This window comes from Diabrotica virgifera, chromosome 8, assembly GCF_917563875.1.
Source record: "Diabrotica virgifera virgifera chromosome 8, PGI_DIABVI_V3a".
Classification (NCBI taxonomy): domain Eukaryota; kingdom Metazoa; phylum Arthropoda; class Insecta; order Coleoptera; family Chrysomelidae; genus Diabrotica; species Diabrotica virgifera.
In genome coordinates this window covers 219,770,235-219,786,466 of record NC_065450.1, presented here as the reverse complement: position 1 = coordinate 219,786,466, position 16,232 = coordinate 219,770,235, and the positions used below count along the sequence as shown (strand labels likewise).

The 16,232-nt window shown below is 34.1% G+C and overlaps 1 protein-coding gene across 1 annotated transcript in view; it reads right to left on the bottom strand.

Annotated features, from left to right (window-relative positions):
- Positions 1–2,440: 2,440 nt before the first annotated feature.
- The window catches only part of LOC114336241 (protein spaetzle 3), a 159,224-nt gene continuing 145,432 nt past the window's right edge, over positions 2,441–16,232 (bottom strand). The window contains exons 4-6 of the mRNA XM_028286574.2: positions 14,520–14,774; positions 12,222–12,347; positions 2,441–8,495 (exon numbers count right to left, since the gene is read on the bottom strand). Of these exons, the coding sequence (XP_028142375.2) occupies positions 8,339–8,495; positions 12,222–12,347; positions 14,520–14,774 (538 nt within the window). The 3' untranslated portion in view covers positions 2,441–8,338. The remainder of the gene's footprint in view (positions 8,496–12,221; positions 12,348–14,519; positions 14,775–16,232) is intronic.

Here is a 16,232-nt window from a genome sequence, read left to right as displayed (position 1 = left end):
TATGTTGACCAATATAAACGTTTTTATAATAACAATAATGCCCTGTTACAATGTCAAATACTTGTTGATACACAACATGCACAGGTAGTGCCAACCCTTAACACTAAAAGATCCAATATAGAATTCAGTGGCGTGCGGTGACTTTTTCGAAAGGGGAAGCGATTCAATAAGGATATAAAAATATTTTCTTAAGGGTCGAGGGTCGAGCAACTTTCCACCTGATAACACTCTGATGCGCAGGGGCTCTCTATCAGCAAAGTACTTAATTATGTGAGACGTCCTGCGTACAAGGACTCACACACTAAATCCGTGACGCGTGAATGCGTGAGGCACTCTATTCCCGCTATTTCTAGTGACTAGTGACCTATCATTGATCTGTATTGCTAGCTCGGGCCTTGAGTCCTCGCGCCGGGCTTGGTTTTCTAAAGAAGAATCATATTTAAAAAAAATATACTCCGAGGCATTTTCCACAACACACAACTTTCACTAAAATGACACTTATTTATACTCGAGGTCTATTCTCCTATCAACTTCTGATAATTGTTGAATGCAGTCTTTTTTAATGGATAATAGGGCTAACTTTCAAAGTCTGTCTTCGCGTGTTGAATTTCTTTTAAACTCTTAATTTGAAACTTTTAATGCATCTTAATACTGCAAAACTTCGTTCAACTGATGCACTTGTGGCTGGGATAGTTAGTAGTACTAATTCACACAACTTGACCACTTCACACAGCGACTTGTTTAAACCAGTAGTTATAAAAAAATCCCAGATTTCTGGGTATTTCTTTATCATTCATGTCAGTTGTTTCATAAACGATACTTAACTGAGAATGCAAAGCTGGGATATCAAAAAATTTTCATTATTTAATCGTAATGACATAAATTCCTCTGTGGGAAATTTTGATGAATTATAATTAGAAATATTAAGATTATATATAATTCTACAAATTTTAAATCGTTAAAAGTTTGAAAGCTAGAATTCATTTGTTGTAGACTATTATCAAAAGGTCTCTTTGTTTCCTCTGTTTTTTCTGTCTCTCGGTCTTCGAAATTATCAATCTTCATTATTTTTCTTTCATGTTCAAACCCCATAATATGTTCAGTTTTATCCCAAATATTTTTAAACTGCTCTCGTTTTTTTAATTATCGTATTAATAAAGTCATCAATTTGTCTTATACAAAATGCAATACCATTTGATTTCTGTAAAATGTCAAATAAAAGATCAGTAAAAGGAAATATCTCTGCAAAAAATTTAAATCGAAATATTCTTTAAGCGAATGTATGTAATACCTATATAAGCTTAGCAGCAGTAACAGTCGGAACATCTCACTTTCGGGAAGGCGATACGACGAGCGCTTCCATGGCATACCAAAATTCGCGCGACTAGTGGGTGCGGTCATTGAACCCTGACCAATTTTAAAAGGACAGGATTTTGAGATGCGCTTCTGCCAGGAGTGGACCAAATAGTTGAATTGTGTGCATATTAAGTTCGTTCGTACGCGATTAATTTTTAATATTTTTCAATGCCTATTGGCTAGGTAATATGTAGATTATTTGGATTAGGGAAAGAAATTTTATTATTAAATATTAATTAATAATATATTTTCTTATATCGACGAATAAATAGGGAAGCGGCGCTTCCCCGCTTCCATGGACCGCACGGCTCTGATAGAATTGTAGGTAATACCAATATCTAGTAGTATCAGTTTTTAGTTTGAGGTTAAGGAAAGTGCACCGCGAAATTTTTTTCATGATCTCTTCACCATCACGAGTATATTCACCCGACTCGTATTGGATTGCAAATATGCTTATCTGAAAGATAACTTTGTGACCCGTGATATTTTTTTATTTTCTTGTATCCCCTCGCAGTCCCCACATACGGAGCAGAAACCGTAAGTCTCACTAAAACATCAGCTGAAAAAGTGAGGACCCAACGAAAGATGGAAGATTAATGCTTAGAATAAGCGTAAGAAATATAGTAAAAAACGAGGAAGTTCGTGGGCGATATCATCGAACGTATTACAAGGCAAAAATGGAGATGGCCGGGACATGTTGCAAGAATGGAAGACGACAGATGGACAAAAAATTTGCATGTGTGGATACCACGGATAGACAAGCGAAGCCGAGGAATACCGCCAACGCGATGGACGATGGGCCAACGACCTCCAAAAGAATTCTAACCGACAGGATAGCAGAGGCGTAAAAGAAAAAAGATTGAAATATCTGGAGCAGGCATATGTTCAGCAATGGACAAATCAGGACTGATTGATGATGATGAATCCCCTAGCAGTGCATTTTCCACGATTCTCTTAATGTCCTCGTTGATTTATCTTCAGTCAGGTGATGAGCATATTGACAAATGAGTTATTCAAGGTATCTTCATAGATCTTTCAAAACCATTGACATCGTTTTCCACTGCAGTAAATAAGTCAAATACGGAAGTATTACAATATATATTACAAATAATTTATTATACAGTAAATTATATAAAAAAAATGGCAGCAATATTTAAAGTATAACAAAAACTAATGGAATTGCTAATTAATAAACATTTAAGAACTAATAATTACTACATAAATATAATATAATCTTTTCAATTATTTCTATAAATTTTTCAACAAAAATGGTAACTATACGAATACAAGTTACAAGTACTAGCCCATTATTTATTGGACACATGATATTCCTAGAGAATTTAAGAAAATCTTAATTATTAAATTAACGCCACAAGCTATAGGTGTCAAAAATTTTCAAAGAAATTATTGATGTAAACAATTGAAGCAACAGTTAAAATTAAAATACAATTATAAGTAAAATAAATATAATTTTATGTCAAATACATTTTATAAATTATAAACTAAACATTACAAATAAAATAATTTTTCTCAAAAAATATTAACAAATACTTAAAAAGTCCATATAAATACCATATAAATATCCAATAATATCGTGCAAAAATAATGGGATTGTACTAAAAATTAATTTAAATGGTAACATTTTCTTATAAATTTTGTACAAGGTGTTCTTTTACGTAGAAATAACATGAAAAGAGATATAAAAGAATACAGACGCATTTTCGAAAAAAACCTTTTAATGAAAAACCATAGAATGTGGTACGACATTTATTCAGATTCAGGTAAGTACTAAGCGAAGCAATAAAAATGGGAAAAGACTTTGGAGAAAATTGTCTTGATCCACAGCTGCGAAATAGCCTAGAATATGATAAGGAAAGACCTGGGTACCAGGGAAGCACTAGTTGCAACCCAAGTGCTAGCTCAGAACTGCTACGGCCAAAGGAAAGATGTAATGATGTGCTTTATAGATTATGAAAAAGTCTTCGATCGAGTACCTCATAAACTCGTACATTATATACTAAAACAACTCGACATAGATAAAAAACATTCGCTGCATATAAGCTCTTTACTGGAATCAAACAGCTGTCGTCAAGGTGGATAATGAAACAATGCAAGCTCAAAAAATTCTCAGAGGTGTAAGACAGGGATGCATTCTCTCCCCACTATTGTTCAATCTATATTCAGAAAGTATACGAAAGTATACGAAAATTATACGAAGTGAAAAAATTAATTGTTTTGAATTTGTTTAGAAAAATTGTTTAAACAATTTTCCGACCGCGGCACCTCCCGGAACTCTGTGTATTTGTTATAAGGAACTCTTTTTAAGTGAGTTTGTGCAACAAAATCGAATCGGAATGTGTCACCTAACGGGGGCGACGATATAGCCTGGAATATAAGCTAACAACAAGAATTCAAATTCCGGTCTCCAGTTGCGTCATGCGATGCGCGAACTCGGACGTATTTGCGCTACGGGAAGATCCTATCTTGTTATTTCTAGTATCATGCCATGTGTGAATTTCTGCTTTGTTTGGAAACCATTTCAGAGTAGCCAACATTGATTTGACTTCACGACTATCACGGTCCATTGATGTTCGTGGACCTTCACTAATACTCTCACGCATTGCTTCGATATCGACATTTGAGCGGCTTTTTTTGGATGCTGAGACAAGAAGAAGAGATCGGAAATATTTTGTGAATGATATTTTTCTTGGACAATTAAATGTGAGGAAAATACGTAAAAGAAACCCCAATTCGTTTAATCTAAATAATACAGGCATACCAATTATCGTCAGTCACACTAATACAAAATAAATGTATCTACTAATATTGCAAAAGAACTAATACTATAGGTTGGTAAAAATATATCTCAGTTTGTTTCAATACAATATGCACCAGATTGGCGGATAGGATCGTTGTATAAAAATATAAAAATATAATAATAATAACAATTTTCACAAGCGAGAAATTCTTCTAAACCTGTGGAAATAATGATTTAGAACATATGAATTACAATATTTTTGGGTCAACTTAACAGAAAGATAAATACTGTGTAATATAGTAATAGAGGAGAGTCGGCTAACGACGCGCGTCGGGTAATTGTGCGCATCAATGTTTATAATCCCCTATTTAATAAAAGTGCAAAAACTATATATTGTCCGGTCATCTATTAGCAACTACCAGATCTATCCCACACAAACGAACGTTGAGAGATACTTTACCGGTTGGCAGTTATCGTTTACATGTTTTCTGTTTTACGTGGTATGGTATTGTTTTTGTATCTGAGAAAATAAGCGATTACTTTTTTCCTTGACAGAAATACAGTTTAAAAAGTACATATAGAGTCCTTTTCATGAGCATTTTTCAGTGCGTCACAAATGATAGAAAAAAAGGTAAGTCTGTGATAATAGGTACACATTTATGACATTTATTCTAACGTGACATTTTAGTTAAATCTGACAGTTGTCACATTTTATTTGTAATTTGGCATAAAAACAAATAAATTGTGTTTATTGCATTTATAAAATGGTATTTTCTTTGATTTGCATAGTCTTATAAATTGTACAGATTATATTCGTAGATATATTATATAATTCGTAAATAATTTTTTCTTCGATTATAGCGCCATCTATCGACAACTAGAATAACTAGAATAAATGTTATAAATGTCTGTAATCACAGACGTGCCTTTTTTCTGTCACATACAACTTAATGCGTTAGAAAGAAATCGAAAAACTGTGACGCACTGAAAAATGCTCATGAAAAGGACGTTACCTACATTTTATTTATTTGCCATTTTAGACACTGGTATAATTAGTTTTGCTCGATTCTTTTTTCTTTTTATCCAATTTTGTGTTATGTGGTGAAGTGTAAGATCGTCTAATGGTACGCATTGCGCACCATTAGCCGGCAAAGTATATGAAGGCATCTCTACGATTTGTGATTGCGTCATATAACGTAAGCCAGCGTCAAAATAGACAAAAAGGCATAGAGAAAACCACGTAATTGAAAAAAAGTACAAAACGGAAGATTTCCGAAGACAACATCAGCTCCGAAGATATTTCAGAAAGTGAACAGTACCATGATGATGAGTTGGACGATCTCGTGTCAGATGAAAATGATTTGTGTGTATCGTGGTTATGGTAGCAAAAAAGACGAGGTGTGATGCAAGTGTTCGATATATTGTCAATGGCCTCATGCCATGTGTACACGAGATAATAGTCCATAAGGATATATTTGTGACTTGTACGATGCTTAGATTTTTTAATATATATGTAACTTGATTTCTTATCTTTTCCGTATATTTGTTTATCCCTCTAATATTTATGTTCAATAAACTACATTTTCGAAGGTCATTTTTAATCCTATTATTGTGCAAAGTTATCCAATATATGCGCACCATTAGCCGAATAGGTCGGGTAATTCTGCGCGTTACACCAGTTGGAAATTTTTCCTCTCACTGTTCTACTGTTCAACCATTCATTTAATGCAGTCCCTACCAATATACATAGTCCTTTGAAGTATATCTTCAAAACTGTTGGAAATTGGAATGTTTCAAGTTTGAGAAATATCCTGAATTTGCCTTAGGTGAGCACCAATAGCCGATTTTACCCTATTCGTATCACTTTTGGCATATTCTTCAATTTTGTGGCTAGTGAGTATAGTCTAAGAGCTGTGAGCGGATTTTGTGCGTGATAAGTAATATGGAAAAACTATACGGGGATATGTTGAATTAGTTGTGTACATGACTTTCACCAACGGTCGGAAACCACAGTGGGGGCCGAGGGTAGTTATAAGGGGACAAAGTCGCGGCTTTTATTATTTTTTTATGACGCTCATGATCGAGATAGTGCACCAAAATTTGGGAATAAGTAAGTCATAACGTAACTAAGTAAAATCTCAAGGGGCTCAACGCTGCGTGGCCGACAAATGGGTGGGGGTAGGGGTGAATATAAAAAATATAACGGGTTTTTTGCGACGTTCGTGATTGAGATAGTGCACCAAAATTTGGGTATAAGTAGACCATGACATAAATAATTAAAATCCCCAGAGCCGGAAACCAGAGTGGGGAAGGAAGGTAGTTATAAGGGGTCAAAGTTCCGTTTTTTATTATTTTTTTTGTGACGCTCTTGATCGAGATAGCGCACCAAAATTTGGGAATAAGTAGGTCATGATGTAACTAAGTAAAATCTTCAGGAGTGGAACGCTGCGTGGTCGACAAAGGGGTGGGGCAGGGGTGAATATAAAAAAATATAAGGGGTTTTTTGCGACGTTCGTGATAGAGATAGTGCACCAAAATTTGGAAATGAGTAGACCATGACATAACATAAGTAATATCCCCAGAGGCGGAAACCAGAGTGGCGGACGAGGGTAGTTATAAGGCGTAAAAGTCGCGGTTTTTATTATTTTTTTTTTGTGGCGCTCATGATGGAGATAGTGCACCAAAATTTGGGAGTAAGTCGGTTATGACGTAACTAAGTAAAATCTTCAGGGGCGGAACGCTGCTTTGGGTACAAAGGGGTGGTAGGCAGGGGTGAGTATAAAAATATATGGGGTTTTTTTTGCCGTTCTTGATCGAGATAGTGCACCAAAATTTGGGAATAAGTAGATCATGACATTACTAAGTTAAATCTCCAGGGGCGGAACGCTGCGTGGGGGACAAATGTTGTGCCGGGTCACAAAAAAATAATACACACTGCGATTTTGACCCCTTAAAACTACCCTCATCCCCAACTCTGGTTTCCGGCTCTGGGGATTATACTTAGCTAAGTCATGGTCTACTTATTCCCAAATTTTGGTGCACTATCTCAATCTAGCATGTCGCAAAAAACCCCTTATATTTTTTATATTCACACCTACCCCCACCCCTTTATCGGCCACGCAGCGTTCCACCCCTGGAGATTGTACTTAGTTACCTCATGACCTACTTATTCCCAAATTTTGGTGCACCATCTCGATCATGAGCGTCACAAAAAAAATTATAAAAACGGCGATTTTGACCCCTTATAACTACCCTCATGCCCAACTCTGGTTTCCGGCTCTGTGGATTTTACTTAGTTATGTCATGGTCTACTTATTCCCAAATTTTGGTGCACTCTGTCAATCACGAACGTCGCAAAAAACCTCTTATATTTTTTGTATTCACCCCTGCCCCACCCCTTTGTCGGCCACGCAGAGTGTCACCCCTAGAGATTTTACTTAGTTACGTCATGACCTACTTATTCCCAAATTTTGGTGCACTCTCTCGATCATGAGCGTCACAAAAAAAATAATAAAAACGGCGATTTTGACCCCTTATAACTAACCTCATCCCCAACTCTGGTTTCCGGCTCTGGGCATTTTACGTAGTAATATCATGATTTACTTATTCCCAAATTTTGGTCGACTATCTCAGTCACGAACGTCGCAAAAAACCCTTTATATTTTTTATATTCACCCCTACCCCCACCCCTTTGTCGGCCACGCAGCGTTCCGCCCCTACAGATTTTACTTAGTTACGTTATGACTTACTTATTCCCAAATTTTGGTGCACTATCTCGATCATGAGCGTCATAAAAAAATAATAAAAGCCGCGACTTTGTCCCCTTATAACTACCCTCGGCCCCCACTGTGGTTTCCGACCGTTGGTGAAAGTCATGTACACAACTAATTCAGCATATCCCCGTATAGTTTTTCCATATTACTTATCACGCACAAAATCCGCTTCTATCTCTCCGACTAGCAGTTTTCGATAAAATCAAAAAACCACTTTACTAAACTAAAAAACTAAAATACCCAATAACCTGTTGGTACAAATATGGTTGATAATATATTTATGAGACATTATATTTTATGTTGACACTGTTAATAATAAAATAAAATCCTCGATGGTAAGTTTAGTAAACTTTGGTGACACGTTGACCCAAAAATATAATAATTAACCTAATGAGAGATTGATTTAAATAAACGTAGGTAAGTAATTTGATAGGTGTGAATATTCTATTAATCATGGGCTGCATCTGCAGACACAGCATGAAGGAAATAGGAACCAATCCATGAAAATTCCCTTGCAGTCGTTATCGGGATCGTAAGCGAGCAGTCTGTGCCATTTGTATTTCTGCTCACAGCCGCAATCGTTCGTGCATCTTTTGGTGCTGCTTCTCCTAAAACAGAAACTAAGTTGTAATGAGTCCTTCGAGATTATTGGGATGAGGATGGTGTATCCAAAAATCTAAATAAAATATTCAAAATATTCAACGAATCGAAAATAAAATTTTATGCGAATTTTTATTTTTTATCAAAGTTGTAGATCGAAATCAAATTCAAGCGAAGTGAAGTCATGGAAGAAACATCCAGACACCAAGGTAAAGAAGGTCGTTACATATTTCTTTAAGGACAGAAGAGTTTTCAGAGCCAAATGACGTCTGCAGCCGATGATAAAGACGCCAAGGTAAAGAAGGTCGTTACATACGATGATAAAGACATCCAGACGCCAAGGTAAAGAAGGTCGTTACATATTTCTTTGTGGACAGAAGAGTTTTCAGAGCCAAATGACGTCGGCAGCCGACGAAAATTATATAATGGATATACAGGGTGAGTCATGAGGAACTGTACATACTCCTACCTCGTATAGAGGCTCCTATGGGGAATAACAAATGACCATTAAAAAGTGTCTGCTCCCATTGTTTAATAATATACAGGGCTAATTTCGCATTTTGACACAAATTTCTATTCGTCATAATTTTTGAACGGTCAGATAGATGTGTCTCTTATTTTGGCCAATCGTTACACTATTACCACCTAATCAACTAATTTATTCAAACTAGAAAAAAATCAGGTCCGGCTTTAAAAAAATTAGTTCGTTTGGGTTTTAGAAAAAATTTCACCCTGTATACGCTTTTTGAAAACTCTAATATGAATTTTACAAATTAGACAAATAGGCAATTAAAATAGCATATTTATTTTTTTCCGCACACGATTACTTAATTTTTTATAAAAAAATCAAATTTCACTATGAATTAAAAGTTTGGTAAAGTGAACCATAGATTTAAACAAAATAACTTTTATTACAAAAATTAATTTTTTTGCACAAATAAGTAATTTATGTTACCATCCAATCAACTGATTTATTCAAACTAGAGAAAAATCAGGTCCGGATTTAAAAAATTAGTTCGTTGTGGTCTCAGAAAAAATTTTTCCCTGTATACGCTTTTTGAAAACTCTACTATGAATTTTACAAATAAGACAAATAGGCAATTAAAATGGCATATTTATTTTTTTTCCCACACGATTACTTAATTTTTTATTAAAAAATCAAATTTGTCAAAATCGGAATTTTAACCTAAAAATGAAAAAAAAATGAACTCACGGTTTAACTCGCTACAACTCTGTTCCATTTTAATATTTTTTTTCTGAAATTTTTACAGCACATACCTCTTACCATTGTGAAGACTATGAAAATTGTTGTAGACTTTCAGTCTTCTTCTTGTAAAAGTTGCAAACTTGTAAATCTCAAAAATTAGGTGGAAAAATTTAAAAGTTATCAATTTGATCACGTCTATGTTAAACTATAGAGTCCAAAAGAAGTGGTATGGGAAGTTTTAGATCTAGATGTGTTATAGAAAGAAAAAAAAATGGTAAAATTTTAATTTTAAGAAAAACGTTGTTTTTGTAAATTAATTTTTGTAAAAAAAGTTAATTTTTTTAAATCTTTGCAAAAACTTTGCCAAACTTTTTATGCATAGTTGATTTAAAAAAAAATAAGCAATCGTGTGGGGAAAAAATAAATATGCCATTTTAATTGCCTATTTGTCTTATTTGTAAAATTCATATTAGAGTTTTCAAAAAACGTATACAAGGTGAAATTTTTTCTAAGACCCAAACAAACTAATTTTTTAAATCCGGGCCTGATTTTTTTCTAGTGTGAATAAATCAGTTGATTGGGTGATAACATAAATTAAATATTTGTTCAAAAAAATTCATTTTTGTAATAAAAGTTATTTTTTTTAAATCTATGGTTCACTTTACCAAACTTTTAATTATTCATAGTCAAATTTGATTTTTTTTATAAAAAATTAAGTAATCGTGTGGGGAAAAAAATAAATATGCCATTTTAATTGCCTATTTGTCTCATCATCATCATTCTCTTTGCCTTAATTGCCTATTTGTCTAATTTGTAAAAATCGTATTAGAGTTTTCAAAAAGCGTATACAGGGTGAAATTTTTTCTAAGACCAAAATGAACTTATTTTTTAAATCCGGGCCTGATTTTTTTCTTGTTTGAATAAATCAGTTCATTGGTGGTAACATAAATTAAATATTTGTTCAAAAAAAATTAATTTTGGTAATAAAAGCTAATTTTGTTAAATATATGGTTCACTTTACCAAACTTTTAATTCATAATCAAATTTGTTTATTTATAAAAAATTAAGCAATCGTATGCGGAAAAGAATAAATATGTTATTTTAATTGCCTATTTGTCTAATTTGTAAAATTCATATTAGAGTTTTCAAAAAGCTTATACAGGGTGAAATTTTTTCTAAGACCCAAACGAACTAATTTTTTTAAATCCGGACCTGATTTTTTTCTAGTTTGAATAAATCAGTTGATTAGGTGGCAATAGTGTAACGATTGACCAAAATAAGAGACACATCGATCTGACCGTTCAAAAATTATGACGAATACAAATTTCTGTCAAAATGCGAAACTCGCCCTGTATATTATTAAACAATGGGAGCAGACACTTTTTAATGGTCATTTGTTATTCCCCATAGGGGCGTCTATACGAGGTAGGAGTATGTACAGTTCCTCATGACTCACCCTGTATAAATCCATGATAAAGTCTGTACTGACGCATGCGGTCATTTTGTGAAAGGCCCCGGGCTAGACTGGTTTCAGCCAAGGCCCAATTGACCCATCTCCAGCGGTTAGCGTGCGTTGGTATCTCAGAAGCCTTGAGAACCCCTCCCACAGCTAATCTTGAGGCTCAATTTGGGTTTACCTCCTCTAAATTTTATTGTAGAGCACGGAGCTATAATGGCAGCCTATCTGATCAACTGTTCCGAATACTTATTGGGAACGACTGGCCGGATAAGTCATTGTGACATTTGAAGCCAGGCCATCGAGTATTGTCCAGCGCTTTCTATGGTAGGTACAGGACAGCATGGCCCCTCAACTTGAGTTCTCATCCTTCTTGGTTCAATTTCCTGGCCGGGTTGAATGGATGGAACGAAAACCTGTAGGGATCCGTTGGAGCGGGCTTACCTGGTTTACAGGTGGATCCAAAATTGACGAGCGGGCAGGCGCACGAATAAGTATGTGGTGGAGGAATCGGATTTGAGTCTAGCCAAGATCTTGATTCTCATGCATCACTCTTTCAGGCCGAGAGATTTGCGATGCTGGTTTGTGCTCAGAAGATACCAGCATCATGCTGGTATGATGCTCAGGCATGCGGCCTGCATCTGCAGCTCTGCTTTGATAGTCAAGTAGCGCCAATGGCTCTGGAAGTACCCTACGTCAGCTCTAAGCTGATTATTGTAAGTAAGAGAGCACTGGCTGATTATGCTAACGAATAGGGTCAACTTAATAGTAGTAGCAGGACACAGGTATGGAAGGGAACGAACGGGGCTGACGCCCTAGTAATACGGGGTCATCCAAAAGTCTTACAGCTCCACTTCTCCTTCCAAACCGTAGAAGTTGCGCTCTGGTGATGGTATCTTTAGACGATAGATATTTAGTTCTCTTTGGATTCTTTTAAAAATAAGTATTTTTTGAGAATAGTTTACAAATAAACTTACTAATACCAATATCTAGAGGTTTTTCATCATCAATTTGGTAAAATGCAATGTGATACATTGTTGTTTAGACCATTTTGTATTTCCCAATACTTACGCGCACACTTCTTGATGTATAGCTTGTTCAAAGTGCTGAGTATTTACTATGGCACGCACTTTTGCTGCTGAGTTCAATGCCCAATAGGGCGTAACAATTTCTATCTTGCTCTCACATGCGTCAATCCTAGAACAACAAAATATTGATTTTAGATAAATTTTGAGAAAAATATTTAGTCCAGAGCGCATCTGCTTTGAGATGGACGTTGAGAGGTGACTCAAATTTTTTTGCAGAAACTGCTTGAAAATAACTCAAATAATAATATTTGAGTTATGCTCCCACTCAAAATGGTCCGGAACATTGTTTAAATAATCAAAATGTTAAAATATGAAGGACAAATTCGATTTTTTATTGGTTTTTTGATTATAACTTTAAAACTATTCATTTCTGAGAAAAGTTGTACTAAAATAAAAGTTGCGCAGTTAAATTCCCTACAATATAAAATGAGTTAAAAATTTCAAAAATAGTCACCCTTGTTGTAAAATAGCAATAATTGCGAAAAAAACCATACAAAAACAAGTATTCGCATTTTACATTTTTCAACCATTTATGCTACACCTAGAACCTTCATATTTTTTCCAGAAAAACTTTATGATATAGTAAAACAACACTATAAATTTCATTAAGATTTGTTTAATAGATTTTGCAAAATAAATTTTGCAATCCAGCTTTCGCAAAAACAATCATTTTTTTTTAAATGTTGCAGGACTGAAAATAAAGCAGATAGCAAGTTGAATTTATTTTTGCGTATAGAAGAGTACTGTTCCTTTCATTTGCAATTTGCAAAATTAAAATTGATTAATTTCCACCAAAATTTCTTCCAATTTTTATCTAATATATTATTTTCTTACTCTATATTTTGTTGTATTTTAATATTTTAATTTGTTTTTTCCCAATAAACCTAAATACTATAATATTTACAAATGATATGGAAATTCTTCATCTCATTTATAAACATGTTAACTTATGTAAATACAAGTTGTAAACGTAATATGTAATAAATAGGCATAATTTGTTAATGTGGTTTGAACAAATTTAAAAAAACACACAAAATAAAATAATAAAAAAAAGAAGTACAAAAAAAGTGTTTCGCACAAATTAAAATATATATTAAAAAAACACAGTAAAACAATTAAAAAAAAACGAAATAAAAAAAAGCTACACAATGTATCTATAAAAATAAAATTGTAGAATGTACTTATGTTATAAGAAATTTATGACTATGAATCTGCAATCAATCAGAAACAAGTCTGGCTAATTGGCTCTGCCAAAGCCATTTTCCAAAAAAAATATTTTAATTCCACAAAAATCAAACTAATTTTATTATTGTTTGTGAAATATTGTTTAAACAATTGCATATGTTGCAACAATTGCAAAATAATAAACTTTTATTCTCTAAGTTAAAATATATGAACAAAGAAAGTTTTTGCTAAAAAAAGTGTTATTTCAAAGGATAGAGTATGTGTTTTATTTTACAATAAACAAATTTATTTATTTATATCGAAATGTAATAAAAATTCAAATGTATACAACATTATCAAAGTTCATTGGAATGCCCAATCAGAGCAAGCTATCCGCTGACGCCGTGGTAGTTAATCGATTTTAATTTTGCCAATTGAAAATGAAAGGTACAGTACACTTCTATATGCAAAAAAAAAATCAACTTGCTATCTACTTTATTTTCAGTCCTGTAACATTTTGAATAAATGAATTTTTTTTGCGAAAGCTGGATTGCAAAATCTATTGAGCCGATCTTAATGAAATTAACAGTATTATTGTACTGTATCATGAAGTTTTTCTGGGTAAAATATGAAGGTCCTAAGTTTAGCATAAATGGTTGAAAAACGTAAAATGCGAATACTTAATTTTGTATGGATTTTTCGCAATTATTGCTATTTTGCAACAAGGGTAACTATTTTTTAAATTTTTAACCAATTCTATATTGTAGGAAATTTAATTACGCACCTTTTATGTTAATGCAACTTTTTTCGGAAATGAACACTTTTAAAGTTATAATCAAAAAACGAAGAAAACAATCGAATTTTTCCTTCATATTTTGACATTTTGATTATTTAAACAATGTTCTGGACCTTTTTGAGTGGGAGGATAACTCAAATATTATTATATGAGTTATTTTCAAGCAATTTCTGCAAAAAAATTTGAGTCACCTCTCAACGTCCAAATGTATTAATATTTTTACAGATGCGCTTTGGTCTAATTAGGTACCTGAATATTACCTAATACTTTCTAGTAAGAGACCACAGAAAAATACAAAAGATAAAAATGAACAAAGCTCACCTCCCACTTTCGGAATTCTGATTATTATTCCTGAAGTTTTGTCTCGTGGTACGATTCTTGCCGGAGGAAACGTTTTCTTCTGCGTGGAACGGATCGGGTCCTGGATCAAAATGTCGGTCTGGAACTCCCGGTTTTGTGGACCGTTTTCGTTTGTTACCTGGACGAGCTTTTCCTTCGTAGTCTGGCATATCGAATTCGCCGTACATTCGCTTCATTAGGGCTTTGTTTTCGTCAATAAATAATTCTATACGATCTCTGAAAAATGTACATTATTTAATATAAGAAATAATTAACAGCGTAGGTGCAAAATTTCGGGTCAATGCTTTTTAAATGCATTCATTTTTTTTTCGAATCCTGAAGAAACTAATAAATATTTTTGAAAAATTTAAACGCAGAATGAAAGATGCTTACATGCTCAATTGGCAATAGTGACCATAAACGTGGAAGGCCTTACTTGCAATAAGGAGGAAATTTTATCTCAACTGCGTAAAATTCACAAATGTGATATACCAAGTGTCCACTTATATTTTCCCTCATTTTAACTGCCTATAACTTCTAAACGGCTCAAGATAGAAATATGCAGTTTTCGCCGAAATGTTTTATTTTAGTAAAAGTTTTGTCTGAATGGATTGAGTTTTTTTTTATATAGCTTTCAATTGCGAAAAAAAAAAACGTTTCAATAAAAAAAGTCAACAACGCTGTTTTTCAAAAATCCACCATTTTTTATTTAAAAGCGATATAAAAAATTCAATCCATTCAAACAAAACTTTTACTAAAATAAAACATTTCAGCCAAAAACGCATATTTCTCTCTTGCGTCGTTTAGGCAGTTAAAATGGGGGAAAATTTAAGTGGACACCCGGTATTGTGCGTACAAAACACTCATTGTGACACATCAGCACATATACCTAATGTTAAGGGAATGCAGCTTATCATAGAACACAAGTGCGAAACATGGAAGCGCCATCCTGGTGAAGAGAGACATTGCTGTAACATCAGCTGAAAATGCCACGACATTGAAATTCTGTCCGTCTAAGTAGGATCCTGTACAGTAACTTCTGTATACAAACCCCCCCTGTAGAGGGGGGTTTCCACCCTTTCAAAATATTTTGCATCTCAAAAAACCAGATTCATCCTCGGAGACTTCAATAGCTATAACATCCATTGGCGCTACGCGTCAACTGAAAAAATGGAGATCTTGTGGATGATTGGACAACACAAAAACTTGTGTAGACGAGCACTATGCACGCCTCAAAACTGCCCCTATATACAGTGGTTAGGTACTATGAAAGCCCCCAAAGTACTAGTACTAGCCCCCTAGACTTAATTTAAAAAAGGCAACAACTACATTGACGAATTGTAAGCGAGTGAAAATAATAGGGAAACAGACCTATTGTAAAATGCGAGAAAGCGATGGGAGAATGATGTGGATGAGGACGTAAGAAATTTCAGTCGAAGTCGATCGTGGAGGCGAATGAGTATAGACAGTAACGAATAGAGATGTTTGCTTAGGGAGGCCAGGGCTTGAATTTGATGAACGCCATAGAACGGATGAACGACAGGTATTCTTTGTGAACAAGCATTTGTGAGATAATAATTAAATTATATACAAATCTATCGAAAAAAAGAAAAGAAAAAAACAGGTATTAAGTACAGCTGAAGACAAGGAAGAGTTTGCAATTGTAGTAGCAAACATCCATTGGGGAGAAAGTAC